The sequence below is a fragment of the Drosophila hydei genome, unplaced genomic scaffold (assembly GCF_003285905.1).
Source record: "Drosophila hydei strain 15085-1641.00,03,60 unplaced genomic scaffold, DhydRS2 tig00000232-arrow-arrow-pilon, whole genome shotgun sequence".
Classification (NCBI taxonomy): Eukaryota; Metazoa; Arthropoda; class Insecta; order Diptera; family Drosophilidae; genus Drosophila; species Drosophila hydei.
Genome location: NW_022045690.1, coordinates 2,256,935 through 2,273,379, shown reverse-complemented (window position 1 = coordinate 2,273,379; position 16,445 = coordinate 2,256,935). Strand labels below are relative to the sequence as shown.

The window sequence follows — 16,445 nt, the reverse complement described above, 5'->3', positions numbered from 1 at the left end:
TTGTTTTGTTTTGTTAACTTGGCTTGTGCATAGAAAAAGTTAAAATGAAACTTTGCGCAAGACACTTTGATTGGATGGAGTTGAGCTGCAGACTATAGACTGGCTGGGTGCTGCCTGTAAAGTGATATCATTAAAATATTGACATGACAATTTTAACGCCTACAATTTGCTGTTGTCTGCCCTTTGTTTACATTTGCCTTTCGCGCTGTCCTTGCAGCCAGCCCACGCTGATACGGCCCATTGAAGTGTGGCGTTCATAGCATCAGGTTTCAGCTCTCGAGTGGCTCTCAACTGTCTTGTTAGCTTTATGTGTCTTCCGTGTTTCTGGTGTTTACTTATGCCAATCTGGAATGCGGTTCGCTTGCCAGTTGTATACTGATAATGTTTAAGGATATGCTGCCCAGAGGGGAGATCGAAAATTTAACTCCTTTCGCAGACCTGTGGCTTTGTATGGCAATCAATCTGTCGGGCTGTCTATCTCTTTCTCTCGAGCTCGCTCCCTCTTAATCACTCTAACTCGCTCTCTCTCATTCCATATATCACTCTATCTCTCTCTCTCACTGTCCCTCTCTCTATCTTTTTATTTCTTTCTTCTCATCTCTCTATATAGATCTCTCTCTCTATATAGATCTCTCTCCCTCTATATATATACCGCTATTCCAGCATCTCTCGCTCCCACTTGCTGTCCCCTTCCTTCTCTTACCTTCTCTCTCAATCCCATCATTCATCGTCTCTTCCGCTTCATTTCTCCCGCTGCTTCCACTCGCAGCCCCTATCCCTAATTCCTTTCAATTTCTTTAATGCAAGACGCATTGTGGCCACATTGAATGATTGCTTATTGCCAGCATCCATGCCCCAAGCCCCGAAAGCGCGCTGCAAGTGTTGCAAGGTGTGTTAGGGGCTGCTGGTTGCATTTAAGCATCAATCATTATCATTTGCCATTAAGTGCAGCTCAGCATCTTGGCAGCCATCGAGGACATCTTTTGCAGCTTTCGCTAACTGCCATTAGCAACCCCTAGGTGTCGCTGCAATAGCGAGCAGGACGCCAACCGCAATCGCCCCTCGATGCATTTCTTTAATGTGTTATCACTTCAGTTGGCAGACGGCAGACACAATCTTTTAGCCCCACACTCGCGCTCTGTCTCGCATTTGTTTACCTGCCACTTATAGCTGGGCTTTTGCTTATGTTTTCTTTTCGTTTTATTTGAAATCCATTAAATGCTATTTTCGCCGACTTTCTGTGCAGCTCATTAGTTTGATTACTAGCGCCCCCTGGCGGCGCGCACACGCACTGTGCTAACACCCATGGGCATGGCTCCAGAGACCAGAGCCCTGGCTGGCGCAGCTGTAATAAATGCACTCGCCTGACAACTAAATCACTTACGTGTGCGCCCAAAGATTCAGATTCAGATTTATCTGTTACACATGTTCATAAATATGCGACAATATTTTTTAGACGCCGCCACCACGCCACGGGCAGCCACACACAAAAAAAATATACCGAAAAAAGAAAAAAAAAACCAGAAAATAGAAAACAAAAACATAGTAAAACTGTAGAAGCCGGAAGTGTCGGACTAAGAGATGCCCTGCAACGAGCATTTGTTGAAAGCTCTTCACTTCTGCGGCAAGCCCAAGGAGGCGGCAAGCCCAAAGAGGCGACAACTAGCTATAAATTTGATGGTTACTTCAGGGCTCTTCAGTGTCATGCCGCCTATAGGAATCATGCGACCCCACGGCGAGCTCATGGCAGTGGGCATATATGATCGACAGTTGTGCAAAAATTATGTTAAATGGAATTGCAACAGTTGTTTGTTGTTAGCCTGTGTCTTGTTGGCTCCGATCTGGTCTGGTCTCTGGTCTATCTTCCACTACGGCCTGCACTGCTCTCCCGCTCTCCCGCTCTCGCGCTGCATTTGCTTGTTTGTTTGTGTTGGCGCGGCGCGTGTTTATTTTTTCGCAGAAGTGCATTTTTATAGACAAAGTGCATGAAGAGCGCGTAAAAATAGCAGCGGGCCAACCATGGGTTAAACATGCCACAAACAACATCGAAAATATTTTAATAAAAAAAAGGGAAATAGAAACGAAAGTATATATATATATATATAATATAATATTGTGCGATAAAAATTGCCAGCATATTAGCAGCTCAACAAAGTGCCAAAAACCACAAACAATAAAACACGAAACACTTCCGTTTTGATTTAGCAACTATATGCATATATATAGAGCATATCTATATGTGCCATAGATATATATATATATATATGTATGTACAGTATATAATTAAGTGAAAAAGAAATGACACGTTCGGCTTTTAGATTATTGTTGTTTTTCTTGCTTTTTTAATTTTAGGTTTTTTTTTCTTTATCACCAAACAAACAGCGGGAAAAAACATTTGAATAATAATTTATGTGGAGCATACCAAAGTTTGTTTATCAAAAATATAAAAGACAAAGAAATACATTTTTTTATCAACCATTTAATACTTATACGATATATATATATATATTTATATATATTATAAATCGTTGCCTATTTTTTGATAGTTTCATTGAAGCTTTGAAACAGAAACTCAAATAATTTAGGCATTTTATTAAAGGTCTTTATAACTGTGTGTGTGTCTGTGCTTGTGGTTAGTTTTGCTGTTGTTTTAATTTGTGTCAAAAAAAAAATATATATATATATATATATATATGTATATATATATTTATATTTATATTCATATAAATTTACAGCACGACACAAAATTATAACAAAAAATGTTTATCGACTGCAACATATTTGTTTAATGTGTTTTCATATTAAATAAGAAACGACAACAGCGAAAAAAATCTGTTCTCAGCTAAATATGAATTTTTGTATTTGTTTTGTCGCCAACACAACCGAAATCAATTTTTTTTTATGACTTCTGCGGTTTGTCGGTTAGTTGTCGTTGTTGCTGTTGTTGTTGTTAATATTTATCCCAACACTTGTCGAGTTTCAAGCAAAAAAAAAATAAATAACAAAGACAAATTCATATAGTTGCTGGATTATCAGCAGTGTAAAATAAATGTATGGGAATTATTGTAATTGTGACGCCAGACCAGAGCCTAGAGATATGTAAATCGAAGGGCGCTGACTTTGAAGGGCTGGCAAATGATAAAAACTCAATTCGAATTTCAAAATTCCTAAAATTCTGGCGCTATCAATCAGCCAAATCGTCCCGCATTTGCTCGGCTTCGACTCGCACTTGGACTTGGACTTGGACTTGAACTAGCTCGAATAGCGCGCGGCCCCCGCTGCCGATTGACCAGCATAATGCGTACTGAGCACATATACATATATATGTGTGTGTGTATGTGTATAGATAATCATAATAATTTTCATGCACAAATTCGATTTGTGCTTATCATCGCGTGACGCTTCTGGAAACTGGGAAACTGGGAAACTGTGAAGCCCTTTGCCAAGCGGGGGTGAGCCTCGATGATGAGCTATCAAAATTATATTACTCCACTTGACGGATGGCTTTTCAACTAATTAGAAATTAAGTTTTATCTCTCCCTTCCTCTCCCCCTCTCTTTCGCTGTGTGTGTGTGTTCGTCGACCCGCAGAGTTTCGCATTTTTCTTCCCTTTTATATGTTTGTTCTGTCGCACTTGGGCAAAAAGCGCTGAAATACCCAAAACGTCATGAGTATTATCTATTTTGGAATATTAACTGTTTGATATACTATTCATTATTAGGTCTCTATTTGAATGTAAATATTTGTGCACGCGCTTTGTCTCGAGGACTGTGTGTGGGTGTGGGTGTGGGTGTGCTTTGTCTGTGAAACAATTGAGTTTATTTTAAAACATTGAATTTCGAAATCATGCGGAAAACCCGTAGCGAGGCCAAAACGAAGTTGGCTAAAAATAAACCAAATTAGCCCCAGTTCGAGAGCAACTGTGCAAACAACTGATCGATAGACGCTTGCTAATCTAACAAGAAGCCAGAGAGTCGGGGCCCTAACGTCACTGATCTATGCCCAGATACGGCACACACACACACAAAAAGCCGGGCGTATAGGCGTGGCAATCATCAATAATAATAACAATATTAAGTACAACTGGCAGCAGCGGAGACAGCCGAAATAAATTTGATTAGGCAGTGTCAAGGCAGCTCTCGATTCGAACTGAATTGTTGTTATTGTCTATTTGATTTGTATTAATATTCATCATAATTTATAATTCATAATCACCTCACACACACGCACACGCACACACACACTCATAATGCTTGCTTTGAATGATTTTGAATTTTTGAGTCTTGGGCTCTTTGAATTTATTGACGATTATTCAAATTTAGTATGATTTTTTTCAATTAAAGCTTAAGTTCGACAATTTCTGCTTCTATTAAATATCAAACATATATATATATATATGTATGCGCGTGTATATATAGTATGGAAATTTATCGGTTAACGCGGGTAAGCCTCTAATAGCCAAATAGCTCATTCAATTAAGCTTTACAACACTGCATTTAATTCGAAACATGTAAAAGTTCATTAAAGCTCACGACTTCATGCATTTAATGTACTCAATGACAGTTGACATTTCGCAACACTGCTTAACGACAGTGCAAGTGCAGCTAAAAGCTATCAGCAACTTTTTATCGCTTAAAGCTGTTGAAAGCTCTACTGGAAAAGCTTCCTTAATATACTCTGTCAAGTCGAAATGCGATCTGCGATATCTATTCTATGACTATGACTAGTCTATAGTTTGATTGACAGCTTATGTTGTTATTGTTGCTTATGTTGCTGCTGTTGTTGTCTATTATGGGCGTTAATGCAGCCGACTGGCTGTTGCTGTCAAAGCAAAGCAGCAGGCAAACTTTATTTATTATAAATTTCAATGCAAGATTTGATGTTTTTTCTGTTGATGTTGTTGTTTTTTGGCTATCGCTACAGCCGCGCAAGCAACAAACACACAATTGCAATTATTCAATTCAAATCAATCAGCAACAAATCGCACACACACCCACACACAGAGAGAGAGAGACACACACATGTTGCTAGAGACATTGAGCTTAGTTAGAACTGGCTGCAATGATTTAAGTTGTTGCTGTTTGCTGTCGTTATCGTTGCTGCCGCTGCCGCTGCTGTTGCTGTTGCTGTTGTTGGTTTTGCTACTGATTAAAGTAAAAAACAGTCATTATCATGCGCAAGTGCACACACACACACACACACTCGCACACACATGTTGTCCATTGGGTTTTGTTGCTGCTGCCGCCGCTACGCTTCGTTCGACCAATTGCGGATAAATTCAATTTATTTATCGCATATGGATTTTGATCAGGCAGCCGCGCTTTCCCCGCACAGCCGCGACAAGTGTGCGCAAGCGAGCTGGCATCAGTGCCGCAGCAGTGTCTCGCTATCCATCTCGCTCGCACACGCGCTTGTCTATTGTCTGGACACATTGACTGATTGTTGATTGCTTACAGTTTTTTTTTGTTCTGTTTCTGTTTCTGTTTCTGCTTCTGTTTCTGTTTCTTTTTTAAGTATATGTCGGGGCCTATATAGTCACCATATAGCTATAGTTTAGTAGCTGCTGTTCGCTTGTATGTTAAATGGCGATTTTGATTTTTTTAAATTGATTATTTCCTTATTTTCGTGTACCAGTTGCTGCTGTTGCTGTCATTCTTATTGTTGTTGTTGCTGCTGCTGCTGTTGTTGGCGTGCGCTAGTTTGCTTCGGTTCGGTTTGCCTTTGTTTTGATTGTTTACCATGTGATTTACATGCAATTTGTGTGCTGATTTGTGTCATCAGCAATTGGTTGTTGTCTTTGCTAATACAATTCTCTGATCTCAATGCGAACTGACAAAAAAAAAAAAAAAACAAAAAACGAGCATATAATGGAAGTCGCATTCACGGCTCGTTGATTTCGGCAATTGCAATTGACTTTCACTTGGCCCAAATCAAAAAAAAACTAGAATTCCAATCGGCTTAACAACTACATAAGCTGCCCTCTCAAAACCCCACCACCCCCCCCCCCCCCCCTCAGTCTACCTTAAAGCTAATATTATCCTGTGCTGACAAGCATAAGCCACATAATATAACATTTCATATTTTTATATTTATTTTTGTTGTCTTGACTTGACTTGGCTCGGCTTGGCATGACTTGGCCAAAAAGCAGTGAATTAAGTTGGCAGCGCCGCAACTCATTTGGCTGCTTAAATATCCATTTGGCACTTCATAAATTGCCGTAGGCTGCAATTGGGTTTTGTCTAATTGGAGGCCATTAAATTTGTGGCAACTCGGCCAACAGATTTGACATCGCAAAACGGCAGCGCCTAATTTATGGCTAACAAATAAGTTGGCAACTTTGCAGCCAACTTGTCAACCAATTTTTTCGCCTGCTTCTTTGCCCCTCGCGTCTGGCTTGTGGGTGATATGAATAATTACACAACACTGGCCCAAAACTTGTGACCATCAATCTGAACGCCTTGTCAGCTGGTCAGGCACACACCCACCCACACACCCACACACCGACAAGAGCTGAGAAGTCGTTAGACATGTGAAATTGTCAATTTCAATATTTGCATCCTGTGCAAGAAATGAAAATAGTCGAGCAGCGACTGCTCCACAGCAGCTACAAAAAATTGCTAAAAAAAAAAAAAAACAATTTCAATATTTTGGGATAAGAAATTTCAACTAAAAATACCTTAGCTCAACATAAACTTAACGAAAAAATATATAAATGTAGGTGAACTATTTCTAGGGTATTTCGTAGTCGTTGCCTTTGCGCAGCTTGCCAATATTCAAGTCAATTACAAGCTTGAACGGAAATTCAAGATTTTAATTAGAGAAAACGAAGACAATTTTTGCCTGTCAATAAATCAAATTGCATTAATTAATTTAGCATTAAATTGAGAAAATGCTTGTTGTTGCCACATGCAACGGCAACGGCAACAGCAATATGCTGCAAGCTCGGCTCCCACGGAATGTGGCAAATCATCAAATTGCCAAGCAAAAACAAAAAACATAGCCCGTAGCAAATGATTAAACAATTAATTAAACATGCATTATAATTTATGGCCCAGCGCGAGCTTGGCTAACTGCAATCAGCAAAAGTTGTTGCTGCCTCTGTTGTTGCTATTGTTGCAGCTGTTGCACATTTGTCTGATTAGCTGTGCGATTCTCTCGGCTTTTTGTGTGCACTGCGCTGTTTGGCGACCTTCTGTGCGACACGTTTAAAGAGATGCAAAGCAATGATAAGCGGCAATCGCGTTGCTTATCGCTTTGATTGTCACATCGTGATCAAATTTGTTTGTGCAACTGGGAAATGAGAGCAAGCATTAACCGAAATAAGCGACGAAGACTGACTGACGAGAAGCTGGAGAGCCGCACGCAATTACATAGACAATTGATTTCTAATTAAATGCCAACTCTGAACCGCGAATGGAAATAATTATTGACGCCATGCACTCAAGCTACCGCATGCCCATCAAAAGCAGGCCGCACTGTACCAGCACTGTTGCCCTCGGTCTTTCAATCCAACCAACGTTTGGACAATTAAAAAAGGCTAAGCGTTAAAATCGTTCATTTTCGGCCAGCAAACTGCAATTGGGGCGTCTCAGCGCGTGTAGAGAGTAGGGGGGAGGCCGCTGGCTGATGGGGGGCTCTGCTTTGGCTTTAATTAGTTTGCTACGCTGTCGCTTCAATTTTGACGCAGAAAAAAACGCGACGTCCTCGTCTACATCGTCTTCAGCTTCATCTTCATGTTGGTCCACGCCGTCATCTTCTTCATCATCCGCATCGTCAACGCAAATTACGCGTCGTCAAAATAATTGCCGTGGGTCGCTCAAATGCGACCAGTCAGCCCCATCAGCCCAGCCCAGCGTAGCCAGCTAGTTGGTCAGTTCTTATCCACTGTCGCACAGTGGCATGCAGGCCCTAATCAGAGCACAGAATATATATGAAGCGTATATAGACATTGCTGTAATATTTATCAGATTTATGTACGACTAAGAGGATATACTATCGATCTAACGATAAAACGATAAATTTCAAAACTTTTCTAAAGTTTGCCCTCGTGACCCACTGTGCGACTGTCCATAATCAGAAAGCCAAGCAGACGGGCAATTAAAATAAGCTTGCTATCTACATATATATATATATATATATATATATATATATATATATATATATATATATATATATATATATATATCTTTTTTCGTATAGTTAATAGTCGCCCCCAGCTCTGCTGCCACCTATTGGAATATCCGTTTGGGGCATGACTGTTTTTTATGCACATCCCCAGCCCGAGTGCCAGTCCATTTGGCCAGCAATTGGCATTACCATTTCTCGTTAATAGAAAATGAAATTGTCATCAAATGAAGATTGAGCTTAGCCGCAGACGCAGTGCCTGCAGCAAATCCAATTAGAATCTGACGCTCAAATCAAATTAGAATTCAACTGCACAACTGTCTCTGTCTCTGTCTCATTCTCTCTCTCTCTCTCTCGCTTTGACTCTTGCTAACTGTAGCATTTCGTCGGCATTTCACTTTGTCGGCAATCTTCAGAAACGGCACAAATCAATAAAAATATAAATAAAAAAGAGCACAAAAATTGTCGAACTGTAATTTTATAATCGCGAAATTTGTATTTGCTTAAGATTTGCGAAATGCAGCTGTGCTCGCAGAGGCGGCGAACGAGCCGAGCGGGCCGCGAGTGGCTGCCGGAAGTGCAAGCAAATGCTGTGGGAAGTCAGCTCAATTATCAATGCGCATACGTCACGTGGAACGACTTTAAGTAGCTTTTGCATGTGCCACAAAAACAAATACAAATGAAATGAAATGAAATCGTATATATATATATATATATATATATATATATATATATATCTAGATATATATATGAGCCTCTCCAACCAAAGTCTAGTGGAAAACAACGACAGAAAAAACTGTTAAGGGACAACAGCTAGAGGAAGGAAGTTGAAGCCATTAGAAAATGCCAACGAGCTGGCCCGTCCACTGCACAAACAAAGCCGAACAACAGTCGCGCCAGCATGTGGGGCTCACATCCCCACACTATGTGAGTGTGTGTGTGTGTGTGCCTGCCACAGGACTCGACGGCCTGCAAGTCCTTAGCTTAAGCGAGCTGATATTAAGGTGTTGTGGCGTTCTTTTTGTTGTTGTTGTTTTCTGCCTCTGCCGGCATATTCATATTTTTATATCTATTGGCGAAAAAAAAAAAAACAAAAAAAAGAACAACAAGAGCACAAGGACGAGCTAGAGGATATGATGATGCCTTACGAATGTTTGCTAGAGATGTTGATTGGCATTGCGTTTGAGCCTGGGCCAGAGGGGAGAGCGTGCGGTCCGTTGGCCGTTGTCTGCTTTTCTCATATTGATGATGCGGGCAAAGAGACAAAAACCGACAACAAAAAAGACAACAGCAACAACAACAACATCAAGTATAACAAGCAGCAGAAGAGCAATGCTGTACTCATAAATTATTGTCTAGACTATGATTTTAACGTTTTTTGATTATGAAAGCCAAAAAACGTGAAGAAGCCCACTCTCTAGCTCCCTCTATGCTTGGCGTAAAACAAAAAAAAAACCCCAAAAAGAGAGAAGGTTATTGTACAGCGCAATATATAAAATAAAAATCGCTGGCATAACCTTTTTAGCTCACTCCCGGCGGCGTAGGTTGGGTTCGTTTGTTTGCTGGTTGCTGCGTGTAGATATCATATCAATAAGCAAAAGGATTAGACATGTGACTGGACCAGTCGCTGACTGGCCCCGGCCGCCTCCACTCGGCCCCGCCACTCGACCCACTCAAGGGCTACGTTTTGGGTCGACTTTGTAGTCGTCATTCAGTGCTTATCGAGGGTAGTCGCAACAAAAAACAAAACAAAACAGAAATCACATTTCGTTCGTTCATTTTTTTTTTGTCAGATATATATATTCTCTTCATATATATATATATATTTATGAAATTGAGGTAGAAATATGAATAAAAGTCAAGCTTGCGCGTCTATGAGGGGGCTGGGACTTGGGAGCGTTCGCGAACAGGAACTGGGTTCGGCTCGGCCAGACAATTATTAAGCAAAAGTTTAACGAATTAGAAACAAAAATGGGCGAATGGTGAGTGGCTCACGCCGGCCAGAGTGGGTTAAGGGAAGAGCTTTGATTAAAATGTAAAACTTGATGCATGGCCAGCGCGCGCACACACACACAGACAAAGACACAGACAAATACAGATATATATATATATATATATATATATATTAATGTTTTGAGCTAGCTACACTTCAATTAAAACTCCCCACGCACAAAATGTTTGACAATAAAATCGAAACATAAATCGAAAATTGTAAAATTCGAATAAGCAAAAGGGTTTTGCCTCGCTCGCTCGCTCGCATTCATTGACTGACTGACTCGACTCGACTCCGGCTCGACTGCCTTCTGCTCTTTGCTGCCTGCGCCTGGGAATTGTAAAGCTGTCAAATTTTAATTACAAAACTTTATAATCCAAAAAATACAGCAACAACAGCAACAAGCAGAAGAAGACGCGCTGTAGCGGGGCGCCTTCTTAGCTACGAGCAACCAAACCACCATACCACCACACCACCCCACCACCGCCCCACCATTTGCCATTGAAACATTCAACTGTTCCTGTCGTTTTGCTCCCAAATCAATTCAATAACCGTGCCATAATGTGCGTGTGTGCGTAAGTGAATGACTGTTTGACTGACTGAATCACTGAATCACTGACTGAATGACAAAACTGTACAAATGTCTGTCTGACTGTCTGCCACAACTGCCTGCCTCGCCTGCCTGGCCTGCCTTCGCTGTCTGTTTCTCTGTGTCTGAGCTGGAGCAGAGAGACGCGCTTCAAAGTCCTTTCGTGTGGAGCTCTGTTCGAAATTGTTTGATTTATACCTTTAGCGGAATTGGCAAGGCGTTGCCCCTGCCACAGCCGCGAACTGTTACCTGCTGCATGCAGCTCACCTTTGTGCCCCAAGCAAATGACAAATAATGAAAAATACAAAATTACCTGCCACTTAGGAGCTTAAAGCGCTTCATTTCAATGAAGACGCGGCTTTATTGATTGCTAGTTAAATATGCTAATTATTCATGTATTCATGAATGTACTCAAACTGTACGTATTCGTGAATACACTCACAAGTGCAATGCCTTTATGAGTGCTGCCAATGCTATAAATTGATCAATAATGTAGCTGTGCATATTTATGAACACACTCACGAATACACTTTTGAGTGCACTCATGAATACATTCACGAGTATTAAACCAACTGATTAGCGCACTAAAAACATAAATCGAAGCGCATGCTAAACGCAAATCACTTGCATTTGCAAATGCACTCATTCACATACACTCACACTCACACTCACACTCATTTGCTCATTCATATGTGCGCTGCCTTTGCAACTTGAGAATTCTTTTTTCCAGCGTTTGTTTTGTCTTTTGTTGCAAATTGCCAACTTGGGCATTGCCAGCTGACAGCAGCAGCAGCGGCAACAATGCGACAAAAGCTTTTGGCGTCAAAGCTCTGGGGTGCACTTGGCAGACTTTAAGACGCCCACCCCCATTTGTCCGCCACACTTGAAACAATCAAAAATCAATGACAAACGAACAGCAAAAAAAAAAAAAAAAAAAAAAAAAACGCCGACATTGAGATGGCTGCGGCTGCTGTCGCTGCTCTTTACTCATTTGTCTTTTGGCTTTTTGGAAATTAACAACACACGCCCCCCCACACCCCAGAGAGCTGGCATCGAAAGCCTCTTTAGCCGCATGCTTGAAAAGTAACCCCTTTTTTATAGCGCCCAAGCCAACTTCCTTGCCGCGCCTCTAGCTCCGGCTCTGCTGTGCTGTCTCTTTATATACATATCTAGATATATATCTATTGCATATATATATATATATATATATATATATATATATATATATATATATATATATATCTATATATGTATATATTTATGTGTGTATATATATATTTTTAAATTTTTCTGCCCGAATGAGTTTTAATTCCTTTGACGGTTGCTGCTGGCATTGGCAGCTGGCGCGCCTAAAAGGCTACAACAATTTTTATACTTACATATGCAGCTTCTTCTCTGTGTGTGTGTGTGTGTGTGTGTGTGTGTGTGTGTGTGTGTTTGTATCTTTGATTGCTTATTGTTAATTTGTATTTGTATATTGGTCGCTTGTAGATGTGAGCTCTGAGATGTTTCTGAAGCTGTTCGCTGATTAAACCCTTTTTTACCCTGTTACATATGAATGAATGTGGCAATCACACACACACACACACATACAGAGAGGGAGTTAGAGAGAGCATCTTAATTCCTTTTGGCGTTTTATGCATCGACCCAAGCAATTCGCCCACCTGCTGCCACATTTTGTGCGCCCATCAACGTCTTTTGCCTTCGAGTGTTTGTTATTGTTGTTTTTTGCTGTTGTCTTGTGCTTTGTGTATATGTGTGAATGTGTGTGTGTGTGCGTATGTGTATTGACTGCTTTGTCAATTGTTTGGGGCTGCTGGCAGCCTGCCTGCCAGCCTGCCAGCCTGCTTGTCGTCGCGCTGGCTGCCTGGCAATTTTGTTAATTACAAATCGTTTGCTTTTAGCTCTATGCTAATGTCTCTGCCTGGGACACCAACCCCCAACCCCTTCCACCAAATGCGCATATGTGTGTGTGTGTCTATTTTTGCATAACTTACGCAACTTTTTACAATTCTGACAGCCACCCCAACCACAGCCCCAAGCGAGAAAAAAGCATACACAAGGGTTGTTGTTCTATTATATTTTATATATCTTCATACTACATATGCATGGACGTAGACACGGCTATAGACTATCAGCTAAATATCGCTGTCTATTTTGCATACAACATGCACTTCTTTGTGGGGCAGGCGGTCTAGCAGCAAACCAACGCCAATTAACACACACACACACACACACCGTAACGGCAGCAGCAGCAACAAACAGCATCCTTAACTGTCAGTCAATGTCCAACAGTCTCTTACCTAAATATTCAACTATTCCCATTGTTGGAAAAATGTAAATTTTCATAATTTTATAGTCAATAACCCCCACCCGCAATTGCCAAACATTCATCTCATAGTTTTTGTTTGATTGTTGTAGCCACCCTGCTTACCCCAACTCTCCCCCTCCACAGCTCCTGTCGTACATGGGCATCCCAGCAAAGCCGCAAAGGCAGCCAACGAATCGGACAGGCAAAAGTTTTTGGCGCAAAGGGTTGCAAATGATTTTTGAGTTGTGTCGAAAATCCCCAAAAAGTTGATTTATCGTTTTAATAATTCCTCAAACAACAGAGCGAGAGCAACTGTTCGGTTCGTTCGGCTGCTCTTCGAATAGTATATGGCAGTGAAATCAAATCGAAAAATGACAAAAATGTCTAGATGCACCCATCTATTAATATTTACCTAAAGCGTTGCCAAATTTCAGCACGCGCTGTTGCCAAATTTCAATGCGGCAGCTTAACGCTGTAGTTTTAAGGCGATTGTATGCGGCGGGCGGTTGATTATTAATGAACTCGTGTGTGTGTGGGTGTGTGTGTAAGACACAACAAGACACACACACACACACGCACCGACGCACAACCCTTGGCATACCCGTACACTTGCGCCGCATGCTAATTGCGTTTATTTAACAAAACAAATTTTTTACTTTTCCCACTTTGAGAAGGTTTTGTACGTGGGAAGAGCTGCGACTCAATTGAGTTGGCAATTAGACGCCAGCCAGAAGGGATTTTTTGTTGTTGTTTTTGAATAGGTCTATATATGGGCAGGGAGGAGGCGTATACAACATTTTTATGCAATTAATTTGAGTCGTCGTCGTCGTCGTCGTCGTTGTTTTTGTCGTCTTGTCATGTGCTACTTCTTCTTTTTAACTGGGGGAGTTGTTGTCCTTAGCAGCTACTCACATGTCTCGTATGCTAATGAAAAATCGAACACGCAACCCCAGCCCAACTTGGAGCGGGGTCTCGCTGGCCGGGCCGCCTTTTGATTGATAATGAAATTAACTGCTTAGCATTTCTAGGCATGACATGGGACCAGGAACAGAAGCAGAAAGGACACATGTTTCTATGCATGCATACATCAACATAACATAATATAACACAACATACATATACATAAATATCTATACATATGTATTTATAGATATTTTATGCTGATGCCTTTTTAATGCCAATTATATATTATTGCATACGTGTATGCGCAGCCAAGCATGCGCCAATAATAACAATCATAATCTGGCCCATTTGCGTTTGTTTATTGATAAAATATATATGCATATGTGCGGGAGGCGAAAGTTTAACTCAATCAACTTTGTTGTCATATAGGACGCAACGATAAAAATTAACGTGCCACACAAATAACGCAATGACACGCAAATTACCAATTGGCATTCGCCTGATTTGCGGCCTGCGCTGCGGTACAGTTGCCATCAAAAGTCGCTCTACAAAGTTGTGTGTGTGTGTGTGTGTGTTGACAGTGCCTTTGGCATATGCGTCAATTAAAAACCGCGCCATTAAATTAATTTTAATCACATAATAAGAAATACACACACACATACACACATGCACACACACGCACATACACAAGCCACCTGGCTGTCATTAAAAAATTTTGTTGCATACCACCAGGCGCAAAACTTTATCTTGTCAACTTTGTTGCGGCGCCACGCCTCCCGCCCAGTCAGCTTACGTCGCGCACACATCTCTCACGTCGCTGCTGTCGTTGACGCACTTAAGAAAAATTCCCTTGTCAAATTTGCCAATTATCATATTTTCATCAAACAAACAAAGTTCCCAAAAACTCAAACGCTCGCCGGAGGCGCACAGCCTGCCAAGCCCCCGCCTCCATGCCAGCCCAGCGCCAGGCACATGCATTGTGCTTGTACCTTGGCCCCTTCCACGCCCCGCCCATACACCTGTGGCTGTATCTGTGGCCTGTTCGCTTGAGTCACAGGCAATCAGCGACGTCGTCGTCGTGCTCGTTGTTAATTTTATTAAAAATTATTTTATAACTCTCGAACTTTTCCACACACGACGAGCAGCGATGCGATGCGACGCGACGCGACGCGACTTTCCTCTGCGTAAAAGTCTTCACCTGACTTGCTGGCATTGCTTTTGTTGTTTAAATATTGATGTGTGCAATTACAAAAAAACAAGCAGATATACAGAGAGAGAGGGAGCCATGCAACCACAGCCACCACAATGGCGGAGTTGCCACAAAATATGCAACCAAAAAGTTTGCAGCTTTCACATGTGCCAAGGCTCAAATATTCATCAACTACTGATTGCAAGCGCAACCAAACAATTCAGAAAATTAACAACAGTCTGTTCGCTACTTAGAAATAAAAAAATCATTGTAAAAAGTCAACTTTGATTGAAAATGTCTGATGAGCCAACGGGAAACAGAACGACTACCAGCTACTCACTCTAACTCTTTCCCCTCTCTCTATCTCTCTGCGCTTCTCTCTCCCACTCTTATTCATATGTTTAAATATATATCCAAAGATATCCTTAAACAATATGCCGTGCTTTGCAATTTATTAGTAATAGAAAATATGAGAAATGAAAGTTCTAAAAGCTGCCCGTTTCCATGTCCATACTAATTAGCTATACGATTTATCCATTTCAGATTAAAGCACTTTTGGATGAGTTGCAACGCCTGCGAGCTTTGGAACAAACTCACCTGGTACAAATCCAGAGGCTCGAAGAGCATTTGGAGGTGAAGCGACAGCACATAATGCGCTTGGAGGCCCGCTTGGATAAGCAGCAGATAAATGAGGCCCTGGCCGAGGCTACGGCATTGGCTGCCGCTGCTAATGCCGCTGCGACAAACAACAACAATAACAACAATAGCAACAGCAACAACAATAACAGCAGCAGCAACAACAACAACAATCACAGTAGCCAGAGCAGCGACAACAACAACGTCGTATTCAAGACATCTGATCTAACATCGAGCCATCGGCTCAACAACGACGATGACGACGACGATGACAATGATCACGATAATGAGCTGCGCGATGCCGACGGCGACGGCGATGATGATGAGGACCTGCACATGACCAACAGCGAGCAGCATCAGCAGCAACAGCAACATTCAGCTTTAGTCAACAATCGCCACGATGATGAGCAGGACAAGGACAATGCCGAGGACCACGACGCCGAAATGTCGAATGCCACAGCCACAGCGGACAGCAATGAGCTGAAAATCAAAAAGGAGCAGCAGTGAGTACATCTGTTTCATTGCCAACTCATACCTGACCTTGGTTACTCGCGTTTCAATTCCATCTCGTTACTTTCAAATGCATATTCTTAACTGACAACTTAAATGCTTTCATTTGCATACTCCTGTTTCATTTCCATTTCGTTCCATCCAACTAATTTCGACGCCTTTCACTCTATTAATAAACAAATCTGTTTCA

The 16,445-nt window shown here is 41.5% G+C and overlaps 1 protein-coding gene across 4 annotated transcripts in view; it reads left to right on the top strand.

The window, feature by feature from the left end:
• LOC111598404 (homeobox protein cut) overlaps nt 1-16,445 on the top strand; it is an 84,403-nt gene that overhangs the window by 53,338 nt on the left and 14,620 nt on the right. For all 4 annotated transcript variants that reach the window (XM_023313641.2, XM_030223488.1, XM_023313639.2 and 1 more), the window contains one exon: nt 15,653-16,248. In XM_023313641.2, the coding sequence (XP_023169409.2) occupies nt 15,653-16,248 (596 nt within the window). The remainder of the gene's footprint in view (nt 1-15,652; nt 16,249-16,445) is intronic.